At 40.7% G+C, this 23,158-nt stretch overlaps 1 protein-coding gene across 1 annotated transcript; it reads left to right on the top strand.

Annotated features, from left to right (window-relative positions):
• The first annotated feature begins 275 nt into the window (after nucleotides 1–275).
• On the top strand, nucleotides 276–21,890 carry LOC120033624 (chloride channel CLIC-like protein 1). The gene is made up of 9 exons (XM_038980057.1): nucleotides 276–541; nucleotides 2,179–2,259; nucleotides 10,166–10,390; nucleotides 11,789–11,929; nucleotides 12,555–12,612; nucleotides 15,165–15,262; nucleotides 15,655–15,753; nucleotides 16,031–16,453; nucleotides 21,456–21,890. The coding sequence occupies exons 1-9, from the start codon at nucleotides 386–388 to the stop codon at nucleotides 21,561–21,563; spliced, it is 1,389 nt and encodes a 462-aa protein (XP_038835985.1). The 5' UTR covers nucleotides 276–385; the 3' UTR covers nucleotides 21,564–21,890.
• The last annotated feature ends 1,268 nt before the right edge of the window (nucleotides 21,891–23,158 follow it).

Below are 23,158 nucleotides of genomic sequence, written 5' to 3' on the forward strand. Positions count from 1 at the left end.
TAGATGATCTGGTGCCAGTGGGTCTGGCGACGAATATGTAGTGAGGGCCAGCCTATTAGAGCATACAGGTTGCAGTGGTGGGTGGTATATGGGGCTTTGGTGACAAAACGGATGGCACTGTGATAGACTGCATACAGTTTGCTGAGTAGAGTGTTGGAGGCTATTTTGTAGATGACATCGTCGAAGTCAAGGATCGGTAGGTGGCGAAGTGCACATTTTAATTGTTGCGAACGCCATTGTACCAACGAAGAAGAATGTCGCCAAAGAGACCACAGCTTGAAGTTATTGTTGCGTTTGAGGCACGAGTTAAATGTAGCTTAGCTAGAGTAGCTTCCAAATGTCATAGTAGTAACGTTAGCTAGCTAGCCGTCTTAAAGGGAAGAAAATGTCAACAAGTGCTGTCACGATGTTCATCATCATTGCTGCTGTATGCAGCCTGTTGCTCGTTGCTCAAGGGCAGATGGATGATGAGGAATGGATAGATCCCTATGATATGTTGAACTACGACCCAAGCACAAAGACCATGAGAAAGCCTGCTGAGGTACAGTACAATCAGCTGCTCAATGCCTGTTTTCGTGCCATGACTCGGTGCCATTAGTTTAAATTATTATTTTATTGTTTAGGGTGTCCAATCAAAAATGCATAGTTTGACCAATGGGTAAAATAATGTGAAAGGCTGCAATGTGTAACTTTTTAGGCGACATGACCAAATTCACAGAAATGTGTTATTATAGACCATTTTCCAGTACATTAAACTCTTGGCGGCAAGAAAGCCATCGCCCATTCAACATAGCCTAGATTTATGTTTTTATTACATCTAAACAAAATACATTTTTAGTGGTTGTCATACGCTTACAATGTTTTGATTATTGATTGAACAGTCGTTAAGATTATATTTGGTTGTGATCTTTGCAAAATAATTTATGGATGCCGCAGTTATTAGCTAGAATCGTAACGCTCGTTGATATAGTCTGTCGCAAAAGTTAGCCAAAGAGCCATTTTACTGGTTTAAGTATAATGGAGTGGATTTGCGATGACACAAACATTCTATTAAACAGGACATTCAAACGAACCGTAATCTTATTATAATCCAAAAGTAGTGTGAAATGCACTCATAAGCAACATGTAAATTGGAGCTTTTTTTTAATGGCGTTCTATAAGAACTCCCCCATGTTATGCCACCAGCACCAATTTGTCCGCAACCGGCAATGTTTTTAAACACATGAAGGGGTCTATAGATCGACCATTCTCATTGAAAGCAAATATAGGAAGCGGTATGTTGTATGCGCACTAATTCTATGCTTCCCGTTCTTAAGTTTCGTTTTTTGGTCTTTTACTTTCGGTTTTGTACACCAACTTCAAACAGAAGAAAATACAATATTTTTGGTTATGAATAATATATTTCACTCTGTTTTTAAATGGTACACTGATTATCTACACTAGACTTGCTTGTTTTGTCACAAACTGAAATGGCAGAACGACTTCTGCATTGTGCAGCTTTAAATGCGTAAGACACATTTCGGTTCAATGCATTCAGTTGTGCAACTGACTGGGTATCCCCTTTCCGATGGGTGGCCAGGCCAGATCGTTCTTCAAGATGTTCATAGATGACTATTATTATTATTAATAATAATAATAATAATATGTGGTTGAGGAGGACACGACAGGTCAGCACCTCTGTGGTAAATAAATGTCAGTTGGCTTTTCCTAGCCAAGCTTTCAGAAGTCGAGACAGAAGATCTGAAATTTGGCACACATGCTCAGGAATATGATTCTAGTAAACACACGTGATATATCAGACACCACTGTCCCGATTTTGGCAAATTACACTGATTGGCCCAAGGGGGCTGCTATAGTAATCAACTGAAATTCCACACTTTGAAAAAGCATATCTCCTGTCCTGTTTGAGCATTCATTTTTGTCACTAATTGGCCCAAAAGGGGGCGTCACAAGATTTGTGGGGGAGGACATGTTTAATGTTGCCATGTTTTGTTGTTTTCTTTGTCATGTTTCCTATTGCAGTAGCTAGCTATTTGAACAAAAACATGACGTGTGAAAATACAACCAAACATGACAAATACACATTATTTTGAACATCTCTTAAATGCTTATGACAGAATGGCGAGAAGGTGAAATGTCACTTTCCTGATTTTATTATTATTTATTTATTTTACACAGGTTTCACAGCTGCCTTCATGCAATCTGGTGTTCAAGCAATTCCTCACCAAGCTTCTGAAGGAGATTGAAAAATTTGGCCTGGTATGTTTTGGCATTGTCTCAACTTGTGTGAACACTAACAATCGAGTTGCTGCTCACCCTCCCCCGTCCGTCATGTTTCTTACATTTCTTCCCCCTCCCTTCACATTTTTCTTTACTCACCCTCTTCTGAACCCTCAACCAATTTGATTGACATGATGTAGCCTATGTCTCTGCCTCATATTTATGAACAGCAGAAATAAAAACCCTGCAGCTATTTGAAACAAATATTCTAAAAGTAAATATATTTTGTAGACTACAACCTTCTGTCTGTTGTAGGCTAACTAAGAATATTGCAGGGCACAGTCTACACATTGCATTGGGGCAAAGCAATCAGCGTTTTAACCAGATATACATTTGTGACGTTTGCAATAGCCTACTTTTACACCAGACAAAGACGTCCAAACATTTTGAAAGGCAAGAACAAATGAATTGTAAATAAATGCAAAAAAAATATATTCAGTGAAACGGGTCCCTCTTTCCCTGCAGTTTTTTCTATTTTGGTTACGTTACCCTGCATTTTGCTTTCACTGCCTAGTAGGGCTGGGTGATATGGGCAAAATCTATATCCCGATACAGGTAATTTCATATCCCGATAATGATGCATATCACGCTATAGCACATTTTCTGTAATAAATAAATAGTTTATATAAAATGATACTCAACAAATAAAAGATACTTAATCATGTTTTATTATTTTTCCTTTTATTTAGAACCTTTGTGCAAATTTTCAATTAAGCATGTAACAAAATATAAAATATGAATGTATAAAGTCTAAAAAGGTAAATGGAAAACATTTCAACTATAGTTGCAAACAAAATAAATATAGGCCTAAAAATTGTGAGGTGTAAAGGTGTACCTGTGGATATATTTCAAGGCCTACCTTCAAACTCAGTGCATCTTTGCTTGACATCATAGGAAAATCGAAAGAAATCAGCCAAGACCTCAGAAAGAAAATTGTAGACCTCCACAAGTCTGGTTCATCCTTGGGAGCAATTTCCAAACACCTGAAGGTCCCACGTTCATCTGTACAAACAATAGTACGCAAGTATAAACACCATGGGACCACGCAGCCGTCATACCGCTCAGGAAGGAGATGCGTTCTGTCTCCTAGAGATGAACATACTTTGGTGCGCAAAGTGCAAATCAATCCCAGAACAACAGCAAAGGACCTTGTGAAAATGCTGGAGGAAACGGGTACAAAAGTACCTATATCCACAGTAAAACGAGTCCTATATCGACAACCTGAATGGCCGCTCAGCAAGGAAGAAGCCACTGCTCCATAACCGCCATTTTAAAAAGACAGACTACGGTTTGCAACTGCACATGGGGACTTCTTGGAGAAATGTCCTCTGGTCTGATGAAACAAAAATAGAACTGTTTGGCCATAATGACCCTCGTTATGTTTGGAGGAAAAAGGGGGAGGCTTGCAAGCCGAAGAACACCATCCCAACCGTGAAGCACAGGGGTGGCAGCATCATGTTGTGGGGGTGTTTTGCTGCAGGAGGGACTGGTGCACTTCACAAAATAGATGCCATCATGAGGAAGAAAAATTGTGGATATATTGAAGCAACATCTCAAGACATCAGTCAGGAAGTTAAAGCTTGGTTGCAAATGGGTCTTCCAAATGGACAATGACTCCAAGCATACTTCCAGTTGTGGAAAAATGGCTTAAGGACAACAAAGTCAAGGTATTGGAGTGGCCATCACAAAGCTCTGACCTCAACCCTATAGAAAATGTGTGGGCAGAACTGAAAAAGTGTGTGCGAGCAAGGAGGCCTACAAACCTGACTCAGTTACACCAGCTCTGTCAGGAGGAATGGGCCAAAATTCACCCAACTTATTGTGGGAAGCTTGTGGAAGGCTACCCAAAACGTTTGACCCAAGTTAAACAATTTAAAGGCAATGCTACCAAATACTAATTGAGTGCATGTAAACTTCTGACCCACTGGGAATGTGATGAAATAAATAAAAGCTGAAATAAATCATTCTCTCTACTATTATTCTGACATTTCACATTCTTAAAATAAAGTGGTGAGCCTAACTGACCTAAAACAGGGAATTGTGAAAAACTGAGTTTAAATGTATTTGGCTAAAGTGTATGTAAATTTCTGACTTCAACTGTGTATGTGTATATATTTATTTTTTGGGGGGGGGGTGCTTGCTTGTTTTGCATGTTATTTTGACATTAATACGTGTCACATATCAATTTGGTACCTTGGGTTGAACGTTAGCACTAACACACAAAGCCGTTTATTATGTTCAACATAGGAGAGCCAAGCACAGGAAGCAGCTCTTTCAGTAGTTTAGTTGGAATAGGGTCCAGTATGCAGCTTGAAGGTTTAGAGCCCATGATTATTTTCATATAAAGTAGCTTGATTGCTCATTCCAGAAGTTAGATGTGTTGATTAGTATCACCTGGACTATTATCTTCAGCACCTAACCACAGAGTTTCTAAACCCAGAGGCGCAACATTGCGAGATTTATGGGAACGTTTGCGAAGCAGGCCGGGGTTTGAGGTTTGAGTCCTCTATGGGCTTGATATTGCAGCTGAGAGTGCAGGGAATTATTATTAACATAATTATTTGTTGATCAGTCATTCACAATTTTCCCACCATACATCACGGTTTTGATGATCTTAAACACAGCCAATGAGAGTGGAAGATTCTTCCCTAGTTGTTAATTTTCTCAATCTAAAGGCACAACCTGGATTAGAGCCGAAGTCTTAAGTAGTTGAACATGTATTACTCCAGACCTTGTGACACTGACGTGTTCCTGCGCATGAGCTTAGCTAGCCAATGTCACCATGACATTGCCTATAAGTGTGATCGGGGATTTCTATTGGTAGAAGCAGTTTCTGCCCATGGTCATACTGTACTACTAGCTAACAGGCTAAGAAGCTAGCAAGCAAGTTAATCAACACAAATGACTGTGGTCATTTCTAGATAGCTGCAGTGCCAAAACCAACTTTTTCTAAACCTCAAATTACACTGCAATCAAAGTATTCAGACCCCTTGACTTTTTCCACACTTTGTTACGTTACAGCCTTATTCTAAAATGGATTAAATAGTTTTTTCCCGCTCCTTAATCTACACACAATACCCCACAATGACAAAGCAAAAACAGGTTTTTAGAAATGTTTGCCAATTTATAAATAAAAAAAAATGGAGATATCACATTTACATAAGTATTCAGACCCTTTACTCAGTACTTTGTTGAAGCACCTTTGGCAGTGATTACAGCCTCAAGTCTTCTTGGGTATGATGCTATGAGCTTGACACAGCTATATTTGGGGACTTTCTCCTATTCTTCTATGCAGATCCTCTCAAGCTCTGTCAGGTTGGATGGGGAGCGTCGGTGCACAGCTATTTTCTGGTCTCTCCAGAGATATTCAGTCGGGTTCAAGTCCGGGCACTGACTAGGCCACTAAAGGACATTCAAAGACTTGTCCCGAAGCCACTCCTACGTTGTCTTGGCTGTGTGCTTGGGGTCATTTATCCTGTTGGAAGGTGAACCTTTTCCCCAGTCTGAGGTCCTGAGCAGGTTTTCATTGCTCCGTTCATCTTTCCTCTCCTGACTAGTCTCCCAGTCCCTGCCGCTGAAAAACATCCCCACAGCATGATAATGCTGCCACCACCATGCTTCACCGTAGGGATGGTGCCAGGTTTCCTCCAGACGTGACGCTTGGCATTCAGGCCGGAGAGTTCAAAGTTAGTTTCATCAGACCAGAGAATCTTGTTTCTCATGGTCTGAGAGTCCGTTATGTGCCTTTTGGCAAACTCCAAGCAGTCTGTAATGTGGCTTCCGTATGGCCACTACCATAAAGGCCTGATTTGTGGAGTGCTGCAGAGATGTTTGTCCTTCTGGAAGGTTCTCCCATCTCCACGGAGGAGCTCTGTCAGTGACCATCGGGTTCTTCTCCCCCGATTGCTTGTTTGGCTGGGTGGCCAGCCCTCAGACTCTTGGTGGTTCCAAACGTCCATTTAAGAGTGATGGAGGCCACTGTGTTCTTGGGGACATTCAATGCTGCAGGAATGTTTTGTTACCCTTCCCCAGATCTGTGCCTCGACGCAATCCTGTCTCGGAACTCTACGGACGATTACTTCGACCTCATGGCGTAGTTTTTTTCTCTGACATGCACTGTCAACAACTGTGGGACCTTTTTATATAGACAGATGTGTTCCTTTTCAAATCATGTCAATTGAATTGACCACAGGTGGACTCCAAGTTGTAGAAACAGCTCAAGGTTGAGCAATGGAAACAGGATGCACCTGAGCTCAATTGAGTCTCATAGTGAAGGGTCTGAATACGTAAGTAAATAAGGATTTCTGTTTTTATTTTGAATAAATGTGCAAAAATGTCAACCTGTTCGCTTTGTCATTATGGTGTCTTGTGTGTAGATTGAGGATGTTTTTTTCCCATCTATTTTAGAAAAAGTAAAGGGGTCTGAATACTTTCCAAATGCACTGTACGTACACTATATACAAAAGTATGTTGACACCCCTTCAAATTAGTGGATTTGTCTATTTCAGCTACATCCAAGCTGACAGGTGTATAGAATCGAGCACACAGCCACGCAATCTCCATAGACAAACATTGGCAGTAGAATGGCCTTACTGAAGATAGCAGTGACTTTCATTGTGGCACCGTCATAGGATGCCACCTTTCCAGCAAGTCCGTTCGTCAAATGTCTGCCCTGGTCAACTGTAAATGCTGTTATTGTGAAGTGGAAACATTTAGGAGCAATAACGGCTCAGCCGCGAAGTGGTAGGCCACACAAGCTCACAGAACGGGACCGCCGAGTGCTGAAGTGCAAGCCCTCGGTTTCAACACTCATTACAGAGTCCCAAACTGCCTCTGGAAGCAACGTCAGCACAAGAACTCTTCGTTGGGAGCTTCATGGAATGGGTTTCCATGGCCGAGCAGCCACACACAAGCCTAAGATTACCATGCGCAATGCCAAGCGTCTGCTGAAGTGTGTAAATCTCGCCGCCATTGGACTCTGGAGCAGTGGAAACGCGTTCTCTGGATTGATGAATCACGCTTCACCATCTGTCAGTCTGAGTTTGGCAGATGCCAGGAGAACGGTACCTTCCCCAATGCATAGTGTCAGCTTAAAGTTTAGGGGAGGAGGAATGATGGTCTGGGGCAATTTTTTCCCATGGGTCGGGTTAGGCCTCTTACTTCCAGTGAAGGGAAATATTAATGCAACAGCATACAATAACATTCTAGATGATTCTGTGCTTCCAGCTTTGTGGCAACAGTTTGGGGAAGGCCCTTTCCTGTTTCAGCATGACAATGCCCCCGTGCACAAAGCTAGTCCATACAGAAATGGTTTGTCGAGATCGGTGTGGAAGAACTTTACTGGTCTGCACAGAGCCCTGACCTTGACCCCATCTAACACGTTTTGGGATGAATTGGAACACTGACCTCACTAATGCTCGTGTAGCTGAATGGAAGCAAGTCCCCGCAGTAATTTTCCAACATCTAGTTATAGCAGCAAAGGGGGGACCAACTCTATATTAATGCCCATGATTTTGGAATGAGATGTTTGACGAGCAGGTGTCCACATACTTTTGGTGATGTAGTGTATATATTGCCAGTAACAATAACTCAAAGTTGTGTATTTGTCAAATTTTTGGAGACCGAGTAGATGGACATAACCTTGCCGTAACATTCTTTGAGTTAGCCCTTGGTGAAAGTGTTGACAAAGCTGTTTCTTGACTCTACTGTTAAAGTTGCAAGACATGGACATTATTGCATGTAGAGTTTTTCCTTCCTCTGCATAAGGCAGATAAGTGTTTAATTAGTGAATAGATTTGTCATGTCTATGCCGTAGCAATCAGTATACACAATTAACCATCACAAATTATTTTATTAAGGATATACCCCTTACTGTATGTACACTTGGGACCTGTGATAGAGGCAACAGTTATTGTCCTCATTTTCAAGAAACGGGTTACAATTGTTTTCAATTAGTTTTTCCTTGATAATGGTTTCCAACATTAGGCTTGGCAGAACTTCACTAAAGGGCGAGAACATTTCTGTATTGTAATTCTATTAGCAGAATACCTTATTGAACATGTGGCTGGTAACAAATTGTCACTGTAAACTTGACTGAAAACAGTTCAACAACAATGGATAAGTCTGCCCTACTTCTCATTGGTACAGTTAGAAATATTGGTAGTATTATTATGGGACAAAGTGATATTCCTCCTCGGCTTCTCTCAGCTATGGAGATCAGCCAAAACCTCCTATGAAAAAAGACCACAAAATGAATTATCAAATAAGGTTAACATGGGTGGAAACCTAATACAGTTTATCAATGTACAACTTATCAATGTACAACTAACGATAGTCACAATTCAAATATTTTTTTTTTTTTTTAATGCTCCGGTTTAGCGCATGTTTTCACATCCAACCATTCACTCAACTAAGGTCTTTACTCAAGTATGGTCTTATTGTAGTCGAATGGGTGTTTTAGCACAGGTAGGGATGACGATTTACACACTGCTGCTCTTCAGGGCCAAGAATGAGGTACACTAGTGCACACTTTGGGAGGAAGAGTGAAGAATCAGGACACAAGACTTGCAAACAGAAACTTGACTTGCAACAAAGAAATGTCACTTACAAGAACTCAGTGGTGGAGGATGGGACTACAATAATAATGTAATCAAATTTGAACTCTACTTTGAACATTACCATGCCGTAGAGTAGCACTTCAACATTGAATTTGAACTTACTGCTATTAGCCCATAGAAACACATCAAAAGGAAGTAAGTGTCGGTCCTATATCTGAGGGATGTAAGAAAGACGTGGAATTACCCGTATACCAAAACGGAGAACAGCATCCTGTTCGTGAGAGTCTCATCTTTCCATAGAGGGGTCATATTAGTGTGTAGCCCAAACCGTTCGGAGAGACTTTTTCGCTAGAAAACTGATTTTCGGGACGTCTCCTGGTCTGCCAAATACTGCTTTAGCTTTGCCACCTTCCACAGTAGATGCGGAAGGCCGACATGAGCAGATGCGGTGGATCAAGACGCAGCCCATGCAACAAAAAAAAAACATCTCTCTACGTTAAACATATTTTGATGGGGATTTTTGTATTATGCTAATTAGATGTCCACTCAGATATCGGCTGTAGGGGGTTATGAAATAAATAATTTATGCGGGCTGGTAAAATCCCCCCATGCGAGGTTGAAAACCAAATGGCCAGTAGCCTATCATAAAAGCGTCAAGAAAAGTTAAAGTTGTGACCCAGTAGCCTATTTCCCAAATATTTTAATAGCCTGAGAAGTTGTCCAAAATGTCCCGCATTCAAAAAGAACGAAGGTCAGTCTATTGGCCTAGGCATAGGCTATTCTCAATCGCAGCTTTATGAGAGACGGAACAAACAATATGACCGCTAAGAAAGGAAGATGAGGCAAATAAAGCAAATATTATCCGGTTCTGAAGACGCTAGACTTGCTTCTATCCAGCCCATGATTTATAACCTAATTCAGTACGGTAAGAAAGCCTGTTGCTCATCAGTTGACTGTCATTTCTTCATGGGCGTGCCACAAAGACGTGCACATAGACCTGACCTGGCAATGCTGAGATTCCACCAGAAAGATTAGAAGAGATTTGCCTTCACTTAGCCTTTGCCCACAACCATTATTTTTTGCCATAATTCGTCCAGTTATAGCATGTGATTTTTGCGCTATAGTCTGAGAGTGGTTATAGCAGAGGTATTTATAATAGGGGGTTTTACCATCGTTTATAAAAGTTTTGAGTACATAATCACGATGGGATAAAGGTTGACTTCACCCAACCCAAGTTTTACCTCCTTGTGATGTAATATGCTATCTGTATATGCCAAGTGCCTGTACTTTGTTGTGCTACTTATTTTCTATTCCTTTCCAACCACTAGCCCAGTGATTTCCAGAATGATCTCTACTACGACGCCAAAGTAAGACTGTCTCGGCAAGCGTTGGCAGAGATCTGGAAGCTTCTGGAGGGAAGGGACACCTGTGGAATGGAGGATCTGGACGATGCCCTCAGCCAGATCCTGGTGGATCTCAAACCACATGAACTCGAGGCCTCGAGATGGCACTTTGAGGACACCTTTGGTGTAGAGATCGACACAGTCATGAAGGTGATAATGAGGGGACTGTGATGCTCAAAATCAAGTGGATTTAATACCACACACACCACATGTGGTTTGCCTAATGGAATTGATGATTGACAGTTTGTAAAGTAGGCTACATAGGCAGGGAGGATGAAATTTAAAGGGAATGTCTTTTCTGGACTTACAAGTTCATACTTGTAAGAAAACACAGTAACTCATAGGCTAGGACTAACCTACACACAAACTAAAGGACATATAAAAACAAAACTACTCTCAATGGTGCTGGCTGGCATGTCTGATCTCTGCTTGAGGAGGCGAGTCCCATCTGCTCCACTGACTGACTAAGATGCGTATGAAGCTAACTGCCACTTTTGTGTTCAACAATATGACTTAACCGCTCCGATTCAGAGCACAGTCATTTACTGTACGCTCAAGACAAGACAGAACTGATACCACTCGTTGGCGTCACAACGCCAGTAATATTTCTCATCGTCATCGCAGTTATTTAAGGAGCGACTGCCCCTAAAAACTTAAATGGCCTATGTGGCATCAATATGAGCCAGAAACATTTATTCTTGTGTCAACATTGACTACAAAATGTAAATAGGATCATTTTGGTCATAAAGTAGTTCTCGTCCAAAACAGATTTGCACGATAGGAAAGAATGGAATGTCACGGAATGAAGGGTACCGTAACAGTTTTCCGTGCGTTGGGTTTATTATAATCCTGCCCACAGCTGGCAGTACCCAAGTAATCATGAATTAGGAGCGCAGCTGCACGCAACCTGATCGTAATGCCCATGGTCAATTTGGTTTGACATTCGATATCCCTATGTGGCTAGTTGGAGACATCCGTAAATTACACAATGCACATGGGACAATATTTTAAAAGGTCAGTAGCTCCAAATTTTTACGACTTAACCTCAAACCATCTATACATTTTAGGAATTCCGATACAAATTTTGAAAGCATTCAATGAGACAACTAAAAGATGTGCGACATGAAAATATTGTCCCAGAGGTGGGCTATCCAAAGTCGAGCTAAATTTTCCACGGTCGCTCACCAGCCGGCTCAAGCGAAATGACAAAATGATTTTGTTAACTCTTCCCACGTGCGAACACGAGACACCCACATCAAACCACACCCCGAAACCAAATCCTGTTAAAATTCAGTCATGGCTGCTAGCATTTCTTAATGAACCAAATCAAAACAAAGCCAAAGCAGGGTTTCCCAAACTCTGTCCTGGGGGCCCGCCTTGGTACACGGTAAAATTTTTGCCCTAGCACTTCACAGCTGATTCAAATAACCAACTCATCATCAAGCTATTATTTGAATCTGCTTGTGTAGTGCTAATGAAAAATTCTAAACTGGCCCCCAGGACAGAGTTGAGGAAACCCTGCTCTAAAGGACCTTCTCTCTCTTCCAGGTGTTTGTTTGTGTCGTAATGATGGTGGTCATCATCTGCAGCGAGCTGTGGTCTACAGTCTCCTGGTTTGTCCAGTTCAAGCGAATCTTCGCCATCTTCTTTCTCATCGGTCTGGTGTGGTTTTGCTTCTTCCTCCACAAGGTAAATGATCAATACACACTTCCATGCATTCTGTAAAATGTCCACTTGCTAATAGCCCCTTACTGTCTATGATGTTCTATGTCTAGTAGTAAATAAATATTAGAATTCATTTTAAAGAATATTTGAAGGTACAAAATTACTTATTTACAGACAGAGTGGCCAGTCTGGCTACTTTCAGTGTAGGGTCTGTCTGATTCAGGATTGATTCATGTTCTCAGAGGTAAAAATAAATGTAGGCTAAATGCTACAACAGTATTTTATGTCTTTGCAAATAATATTTTGGGGGGGTTTATGAACAGGTAAGGATGACTTAAGCTAGTTCAGCTATTTATAATATGCCATAGTCTATTCTTTAAAAAATCTAAGCCAACTAAATAAATTGAAGGAACACCAAGGAATATCTTGAGGGAAAAACAAAATGTCTTATCAGGAGAGTTGGACTATGATGTGTTTTTTTGTGAGATTGATTGATAGATAGATGAGGGATAATAGCAGTTGTGGAACCAGGGTTTGAACTGTGGGTGTGTGAGGGACGGCAGCACTGCCACTAAACCAGCTCCTGACCCAGGAATGGTACAATGCTAAATCCATCATATCTGTCATTGTAATTTTATTGTCCTGTCAGATTGACTTTGCCGTCGACGCGAAATGCACCGGGAAAATTGACTGGTGGGACTTAAATGGTGAGATGATGCAAAAAACATTAACATTTGAATAAATGCGTCATTCTTTTATAATAATTGGTGCATAAAGAGATAATATATTAATTTTGTAATGCCATTAAAAAAATAGATATTAAGACACATGGATGTTGTTAGAGACATAGTATGTGAGCGGAGAGGCGCTAGCATGCCCAATTTGTCTGGAGCGTGGAGTGAGATTTCCAAAGGCTGGGGCGTCGGCCTTTTAGCCCGCTCCAAAGTAGCGCTCCGGTAGCACTCGCTTCACGAGCTCAGAGCATGCCAGTGTACGTGTGTGCTGCGATCTACAGACCCTTCCTTTAGCTACTGTCACGGAGTTCGCTAAATATTTTCAAAAAGAAACTGATAAAACACACAGATGCTAAATCAAGTCGACTTACAAAGATGAGGACCAAGAACAAGAGGGAATGCGGTGATATAGTGTCCACAACTAAATAATCATTGTGGAATCTGAAAAGACACCAATCCCATACTTTCTACGTGCACATGCCGACAGAACGGAACGAGGTGGGTATAAAAAAATCGGGTGTCTCAAACGTTTCGTTCATTTTTGTTCTATTATCTATACTATAGGCCAAAGTTGATTTTGGCCCAATAGGACTGGCATATTCCCACGTTCAAGGAGCTTTCCGTTTTGATTGGGTTATTTTGTCTAAAAACCTTTTAGGCCTACCTATAGAAATATTTAAAAACAACTCTGCATTCCTGCCCAGCCTGGCAAAAGTGTCCCGACTGGTATTTAGCATCCCCAGTGGCTTTGCAAGTATACAGCTCTCCAGGCACTTAGCATGAGCCTGAAGCCACAGACTCTGGCCAAAGTCGTGTTTCTAAAAGTGAATTCAACGGCACTGAGCCGAATCAGGGATTTTTCGTTTCATTTTTATTTAATTCTAAGTAAGTCACAGCTTATATGCGCAATTTGGAGACTATAATGATTTAATACAACGAAATGTTGTTTAATGCTGAGAGCTTAATGCACTTCTGCCCAGCCTGGCAAGAGTGGCCAAAAGGGTGTTTAGCATCCCCAGTGGCTCTGCAAGTGTGTAGAGGGTATTCTCCACGGCTGGCCTGCTCTCCGGGCACCATCGCATGCGCCTGAAGCCACAGACTGGCCAAACTCGTGTTTCTAAAAATTAGTTCTAAAAATGAATTCAAAGGCACTAATAAGTCATTTTTTATTACATTTTTATTTAACTCTGAGTCACAGCCTATATGCGCAATTTATAGACTATAATGATTTAATACAACCAGCCTATTGTGTCGCACACGCAAATGCTTCACAATGTATTTATTTGTAGGCTATAGCCTTGAAATCATATAGCCTTAATCATTCATTTTCGTTCCTGACTACCTGCTATTTAATATGACATGTAGCCTATTTTCGCTTCTTACATTCACCTTTTCATGTTTATTCAAATACTTTTCATTCAAATCCATATTTTTGGTTTCAATACTTAAAAAACAATTGGTAGATCCAGGTAGTCACAAATAGTGTTGGTTAAATTGTGATTTGAATGAATGGAGCGAATTTGGAGCAGCAGTTGTTTTTTGTGTGTTTTTGTCAGCATGGAGCGATTTTGACCTTTCCATGTGCGACGAGCGATTTCCAACCACTCAACTCCGCTCACATACTCTGGTTGGAGACCATTTAGACCAGAACACATTTTCTTGTATAATTATCAGTAGTAATAATCATTTTATGGGTTAGGGCTGATAAAATAGTAATTTACAATCTCTCTCTTTACTGGTTTATATAATGATGTTCTCTTACTATGAATAGATGTTTTTTATATATCCTTGGAGATTTGAAAGTGGTGTTTGGTTTAAGCTCTTTGTGTATGAGAAGTGGAGTTATTCAGTGAACTGCAGGAATGTGTACTCCCAATAACTCAAGGCCTCTCTCCACTGGTAAGAAGTCCTGTGATATGCACAGAGGTTCTAGATGTCTGGTACAAACTCCAGGCAGACAGCAAAAAAGCTCAAACTAGATTTGTTACACCCAACTGGATGTGTCAGCTAAGAACATACATTCAATACAGTGCAGTGCCCATTTTATACCTTTAGTTCTCACCTCTTCCTTTCCAGAAAGATGTGTTTCAGTACTTTTCCATCATCCAGTATTTCTCTGTGCTCCTCCTTGCATATCACAGGACTTGTTATCAGTCAAGAGAGGGCTTGAGTTATTGGGAGAACACATTCCTGCAGTCCACTGTAACATTTCACTTCTCATACAAAGAGCTTAAACCTAACACTACTTTAAATCCCAAAGGATATATAAAAAAAACATCTATTCAAGAGTATATAAGATATAAAATAGTCAGATTGTAAATTGCTATTTTATATATCAGCCCTTACCCATAATTATTAGAACAGATAAGTATACAATAAAATGTGCCCAGGTCTTAATGGTCTCCAACAGCGTCAACATTTTGTTACACTTTGCACTGTTTGCAGTAAGCTTACTGTGGAAATGCATATGGGTTTATGTTGTCATGAAGCCTACTGTATTGGACTCCTTCCTACCTTTACCCCAGATTGGTACAGAGGTGCCATGACTCTCCAGGATGGTCTCTGTACGATGTACAACAAAGTCCTCAACGTCACCCCAATCCGTCTCATACCCCAAGCTAAGGTAACCTGTAGTTGACAACCGGGGTTGGGGACAATTCCATTTCAATTCAGCCATACAGGATGTAAGTGCAGAGCCTTTGGTCTAGCGGTAATGCTCTAGGCACACAAACTGCTCCCTACCGGAGACTAGCGATCAAACCCCAACTCCAACCCTTATCCTTCCCATCTCTCTGTATCTGTCTCTAATTCTACCTGGCCAAATAAAGTAAACAATGAGTGAATCCTTCCTGCATTGACTGCACTGAAATGGAATTGACCGCAACCTTGTTGATGACCAATAACCTGTGTAGTATTTAGCCTATTTCCAATAGGACGTGGTGTGATGGTGTGTTGTTTTGTCTCTCTCTGAATGCAATCACTTTGACCATCACCAACTTCTTCACGGAAACTCAGAAGCACTTTGGCCAGAGGATCAGCGAGTTGCTCGTAGCCATCAATGACCTGCCGGTCACCCGGGATATCCCTGTGCTCCTCATCGTGCTTTCCATCCTGGTGCGCGTGCACACACACACACAAAACACTTTTAGAAGGCCTGGGGTAAATTCCATTTCAATTAAAACATTTCATAAAGAGAATTAGTGTTGAAAAATCCTGAAGAAAATAAATGGCCCTTTTCAATGCTTGAATGAGAAATTACATTTACTTCCATATTGAAATGGAATGGAATTGAACCCATCCCTGACTATCACATAGCAGTCATAGTAACTGTTTCCAGTTGTAGCCAGTTCCCTACATGTCACTGAAGCAGTATATTCCTCATGTTCCTCAGGTGTTTATGTACTGTAGATGCCAGGCAGCCATCAAGCACGGCATTACGAGACTGCTGCGCATCGGCAGGCCCAGGGACCCCCCTCCTCCAGCCATGGACCAGCCCGAGCCCCAGGCCCATCTGAGAGGTACAAACCACGACCCACTGGCAGGGGGGGAGGCCCCTCAATGCTCCCCTCCCAGGAACGTGGAGACCCTGAGGAACGACGACCGGCCGTTTAGCAACGTCCAGGAAGAGATACAACAAGAACCAGTTGTAGCTGGGGCCACAACTGAAGGCAATGACTCACAAGAAGCTAAACCCTCTCCAGCTAAAGCCAAACCCAATGAGAGGGACGTGACGTCTGCATCTAAGGTGGCTACTGACGGGGAGTCTAAGCAGCTGGCCGAGAGGCAGCCCTCACCAACTACACAAGGGAATAATGTAAGTGTTTTGATCTCAGCTGAGTTATGGATGCAAAGGTGTTCCCTTATGAACCTGGGGGCTTATCAAAAGCATCATTCTAGGTCTTTAGCCGCTACACTGGAAGTGTATACCGGAGGTAAGGAGAGAGCAGAGAGCAAGCCACTCCAGCAAGTGGTCTCAGCCGCGAGCTGTACAACGAATCCTTAAAACTACAACCAAACTTAATTTTACACTTCAGAGCTGCAAGCCACAGAGGGAACCCGCCAGACTCTTTAGCAGTGGAGGAAAAGGTTGCGTAGAGTGGGGATTTGAGGAAATTGTATGTAGAAGGACTGAGAAGTTCAACCGTTGACTTTTTAAAAGGACGTTCAATCCAAATGAATTCAAATCTAAAATATAATTTCCACCTTCAGAAATAAGCCCAATAAGATATTGGTAAAATGATTTTAACATATTGGACCATGCGTATAGCCTATGCATGGTCCATCTTATCAGGTATGCTATAACCATTATCACCTGTAGCCTAACTGATGCAGCATAGTGGCTATAAATAAATAGGCTGACGCATTGGTTTGGCTATCTGCATTTAACATGGGCATAATCATTAGCTAGATCGGAAATGGGATCTTTTAACTAGTTAGCATGTTTTGATAAATGTTATGTCGCAGACAAATTGCATAAACACACTGAATATAGGATAACTTGGGGTAACACGCCACACGGGCTAACACGCCCCCTCCTGTACTTCTCACAGAAACCACTTGATGTCAGCATGCTCCTCGGATCCAAATGCTGGTGACGGGTAGCACTTTACTGGGTAGCTGGCATTGAAACCCCCCCTGCTAGGCAAAAGGTGTTCCAATGACGGGCCTTAAGGTTATAGCTGGTGGTGGATGGTTGTGAGACTGTTGAAAAACGATCATTCAGACCAGCCTTCCTGATTTGAACTTTCGTAAACTACATTATGGATATTGGAAAATTACCTATGTTTATGGGTATACGGTCAGTAAGTCCTCTGTCCTTGTTTTTAAATGCCAACCACAGCACCTTACATGCGTTAATGGGATGATTCAGATTCTACATCAGTTGGTTAATTGCAGAACCTGTATTTTTTTTCTAGATTTTTTTTTATTTTTTACCCAAATTGTTTAACGCCACTGTCCTTTATTGTGCTTTTGTTTGCCTGCCTGGTCATGGTCAATGTGCATGTACCTTCAACACATGATTGTGTATCTTGTGTGCAGTCATCCTGTCAGTGGTGGCAATGTTTTTAGATAATGTGAATGATGTTCTGTATGGTATTACAATAGACAAATCCACATGAATAAGCAGGTGCACATCATTGGGTATTACTAATATACACTGAGTGTACAAAATATTATGAACACCTGCTCTTTTGATGAGACTGACCAGGTGAAGGTGATGATCCTTTATTGATGTCACTTGTTAAATCAACTTCAATCAGTGTAGATGAAGGGGAGGGGACAGCAAGTTTGTGGGTGTACTATTTTTAGATTTCAGTGCAGCATTTGATTTAGTGGATCATTAAATAATTTGACAAAATTAATGCATTATAGTTTTAAGGAGGTAGCATTGAATTGGGTACAGTCATATCTAACTGACAGGAAACAGTCCACCTATATCAATGGTTCATTTTCTTCCCCTCGTGTTAAACTGTGGAATACCGCAGTGCAGCTGCCTTGGGCCACTTCTCTATTTAATATATGCCAACGACCTTCCCCTGTGCCTTAGCTGAAACTCAAGCTACTATATTTGCAGATGATACTACAATTTATGCAGCAAGACAATCGGTTCAACAGGTACAGCAAGCTTTACAAGGAGATTTGGAGAATATTAGGGAGTGCGTTTGCCAAAACAAACTTGTTTTAAACACCAAGAAAACCAAAGTTATGTTGGTCTGTTCCACTAGGAAAAGGCCAAAACAGCATGGGATACAATTAAGTATGGGAGGAGTACAAATTGAAGAAGTGGCAGAAACCAAACTATTGGGAGTGCAGCTAGACAACTGCTTATCATGATCGTCTCAAATAACTAATCTATGTAAAAATAAAAAAACAGCATGCATAATCAGAAGGATAGCTAAATATTTACCAGGGGGAAAAAATCTGCAAATAACACAAGCATTAATTGAGAGTCAGGTGAACTACTGTTCTGTGGTCTGGGGAAATGCATCATCAAGTGAAGTTAGGAGGCTGCCGAATGCACAGAACAAAGCAGCAAGGATTGTTTTAAGGTGGAGATATGGTTCTTCTGTTGCAGTCATGCGGAATGTTCTTGGTTGGTCATCAATCGATAAGATAATTGAAAGGAACATGCTTATTTTATTTCATAATATTCAGCATTTAAAACAGCCAAGTTCTATTCACAACGGTATTCAGTTGGTAAGAGACAGACATTCCGTAAATATTAGGAATAGATTGTCCACAAAATAACATTTCGATTTAGAGCAATAAAGAAATGGAATAAATTAACTGAGCAAACCAGAAACCTTTCAATATATACATTTAAACATTATTTTAAAACGATTTAAATATAATACATAGAAATGTTGTGGGACTATAGTAGATGAAGAATGTATATTTTTTAGATTGAGTATTTATTGGGTCATTATGTCAGTATATTATGTATGTTTGTAATAGTGTGCTATATGTGGAAATGTGTTCGTATTATAAATTGTATTTTAATGTTTAAGCACTCTTGGAAGATTAGTCCAAATGGGGACTAAAAGAGATCCAAATCAAATCAAAGGGGTTGCGCTACTCAATATTAGGAAGGTGGTGTTAATGTTTTGTACACAGTGCATTCGGAAAGTATTCAGACCCCTTCCCTTTTTCCACGTTTTGTTACGTTACAGCTTTATTCTAAAATGGATTAAATAATTTCCCCCCCTCATCAATCTACACACAATTCCCCAAAATGACGAAGCTAAAATAGGTTTTTAGAAATGTTTGCTAATTTTATTAAAAATAAAAAACAGAAATACCCCTATTTTCACAACATTTCAGACCCTTTTGCCATGAGACACAGAATTGAGCACAGGTGCATCCTGTTTCCATTGATCATCCTTGAGATGTTTCTACAACTTGATTGGAGTCCCCTGTCGTGTCAGGACCATCATTAAATGTGAAGACTGTTATTTTATCAATTCTCTGTAATTATTATTACGTAATTAAACTTATTATGTAAACTTGAATTAACTAGGAAGTTGGGGCACCACGGATTTAAAAAAAATAAAGTCTCTATTTCCCGAATCGACTCTTCAGATATTTTCATATCTTAACAAAACAGTCTCTTATTAAGGAATTATTATTATTATTATTATTATTATTACCTCATCTGTTCTCATTACTGAATGTCACAAACCCTTGAATATCTGCACGAACCCTAGCCTAAATCATGAATCAGCGATATACAAATTGGCTTATTTATTTACTAACTAAATAATCACACAGAATTACTTACAAACAAACAGTAGATATTTGGTTACTACATGATACAAAGAAAAAGTCCCTAGCGGACGAAGCCGATATGACGGCTTGGTAGACAAACGAAACAGGTTGGGACTGAGCGTGAGCGGGAAAAACGAAATAGATTCACTACACACAGTTGATAATTATATTAGTTGAAATGCTAATCCTTTGCACATGAATGGCCGCTCATTCGAGAATAATTGCAATGTATATATTTATGCCCGTATGTCATTGTTGTCTTCTCTGTTGGAATCCGGTCCGTCTGCTGGAGAGTCAGTTCATAATTGTCCGTAGAGCGCCAAGACAGGATTGTGTCGAGACACAGATCTGGGGAAGGGTACCAAAAAAATTCTGCAGCATTGAAGATCCCCAAGAACACAGTGGCCTCCATCATTCTTAAATGGAAGAAGTTTGGAACCACCAAAACTCGTCCTAGAGCTGGCCGCCCGGCCAAACTGAGCAATCTTGGGAGACGGGCCTTGGTCAGGGAGGTGACGAAGAACCCAATGGTCACTGACAGAGCTCCAGAGTTCCTCTGTGGAGATGAAAGAACCTTCTAGAAGGACAACCATCTCTACAGCACTCCACCAATCAGGCCTTTATGGTAGAGTGGCCAGACGGATGCCACACCTCAGTAAAAGGCACAATAGCCGGTTTGGAGATTGCCAAAAGGCACCTAAAGGACTCTGACCATGAGAAAGATGATTCTCTGGTCTGATGAAACCAATAATATGAAACCAACCAATATATACTCTTTGGCCTGAATGCCAAGCGTCACGTCTGGAGGAAACCTGGCACCATCCCAATGGTGAAGCGTGGTGGTGGTGGTAGCATCATGCTGTTGGCATGTTTTTCAGCGGCAGGGACTGGGAGACTAGTGAGGCTTGAGGGAAAGATTAACGGAGCAAAGAACAGAGAGATCCTTGATGAAAACCTGCTCCGAAACATTCAGCACCTCAGACTGGAAGGAAGGTTCACCTTCCAACAGGACAACGACCCTAAGCACACAGCCAAGACAACGCGGGAGTGTCTTTGTGACACGTCTCTGAATGTCCTTGTGGCCCAGCCAGACCCCGGACTTGAACCCAATCAAACATCTCTTGAGAGACCTGAAAATAGCTGTGCAGTGACGCTCCCCATCCTACCTGACAGCTTGAGAGGATCAGCAGAGAAGAATGTGAGAAACTCCCCAAATACATGTGTGCCAAGCTTGTAGTGTCCTACCCTTGAAGAATCAAGGCTGTAATCACTGCCAAAGGTGCTTCAACAAAGTACTGAGTAAAGGGTCTGAATACCTACGTAAATGTGATATTACTGTTTTTTTTATTTTTAATAAATGTGCAAAAATGTCTAAACCTGTTTTTTGTCATTATGGGGTATTGTGTTAAGATTGAGAAATCTATTTTAGAATAAGGCTGTAACGTAAAAAGTCAAGGGGTCTGAATACTTTTCGAATGCACTGTAGCTGTGGCTTCTCATAAGTTGGAATGATTTGTTTCTAAATATTGCTCTTTGCTTACTGTTTGCAGACGCAGGAGAAGTCATCAGAAGAGAAGATTTCATCTATCTCAGGGCAGCATGGTGAAACTGATGGGGTGCCTGTACAAGAGACTGAACCATCGTCGCTAGCACTATAGACGATGTTCTTGTCATTGACAGCAGTGCGAAATCTCAAATCCGTGAGTTGGATGCCTTAAGCCAGTTATAAAGATGCAGTTTCTCAAGAGAATAAAGAATACTTTTTATTTCATTTTTTGAAAATGTTTTTCAGTTTACAATGTAGGCCGTAGTGATTTTTATCTTTTAAAAAAAGCTGTTTGTTTACCTGTCTTACATAATTTTTTTGTTAGGGAAAGACCAGGCTTAATATTGCATATAGATTGTATAGATTCCATCAATGTAATTGTCTGCATCATTTACAATCCCCCATATATATATATATATATATATTTATAACACACAGTACTGTTCAAAACACCAGTCTCAACATCAACAGTGAAGAGGCAACTCCGAGATGCTTGCCTTCTAGGCAGAGTTCCTCTGTCCAGTGTCTGTTCTTTTGCCCATCTTAATCTTTTCTTTTTATTGTCCAGTCTGAGATATGTATTTTTCTTTGCAACTCTGCCTAGAATTCCAGCATCCCGTAGTCGCCTCTTCACTGTTGATGTTGAGACTGGTGTTTTGCGGGTACTATTTAATGAAGCTGCCAGTTGAGGACTTGTGAGGCATCTGTTTCTCAAACTAGACACTAATGTACTTGTCCTCTTGCTCAGTTGTGCACCGGTGCCCCCCACTCTTTCTATTCTGGTTAGAGCCAGTTTGCGCTATTCTGTGAAGGGTGTAGTACACAGCGTTGTACGAGATCTTCAGTTTCTTGGCAAATTCTCGCATGGAATAGCCTTAATTTCTCAGAACAAGAATAGACTGACAAGTTTCAGAAGAAAGTTATTTGTTTCTTGCCATTTTGAGCCTGTAATCGAACCAACAAATGCTGATGCTCCAGATACTCAAGTAGTCTAAAGAAGGCCAGTTTTATTGCTTCTTTAATCAGCACGACAGTTTTCAGCTGTGCTAACATAATTGCAAAAGCGTTTTCTAATGATCAATTAGCCATTTAAAATTATAAACTTGGATTACACTATCAAAATAAAGTCGCACACCATGTGTAATCTCCCAGCAATTTAATGGGTATTTACCAACATTTCGGCATCACTGTGCCTTCCTCAGGGTGATGTCATGAATACTTGAACCAGGTTATGTAGACAAACAGTGCAATTAGTGTAACCAATGACAATAGTGAGGGGTGTGTCATAATGATTAAGTTAATTAAAATTAATGAAACTGTTAAATTGTATATGGCATATAAAATATATTATGCTATTGTTATCATATAGAAACAATGGAGTAGTGTACATCATATTAGCATCAGCATATATTATTAAATTCAATTTCACATAATCATTTCGTATATCGTTTTTGTTACATGTAATCTTTTGGTTCAACCTTAATATATAATGAACATCGTCAACAGGGGGAACATATTAGGAATACGCTAATAAGCTGTAAAAAAAAATAATAATAATAGAGGAAAATGTGTTCATAAGAATGGCCTGAGATGAAAGTCAATATTCAGACCACTAGGGGTCAATGTTTTTAGATAGGATATCCAGTAAGACTCTCTTTAGTAGTAGGATCTCAATGTTACCTCCTCTCCTTGGTAGAGCAACATGCT

The sequence above is a fragment of the Salvelinus namaycush genome, chromosome 40 (assembly GCF_016432855.1).
Source record: "Salvelinus namaycush isolate Seneca chromosome 40, SaNama_1.0, whole genome shotgun sequence".
Taxonomy (NCBI): domain Eukaryota; kingdom Metazoa; phylum Chordata; class Actinopteri; order Salmoniformes; family Salmonidae; genus Salvelinus; species Salvelinus namaycush.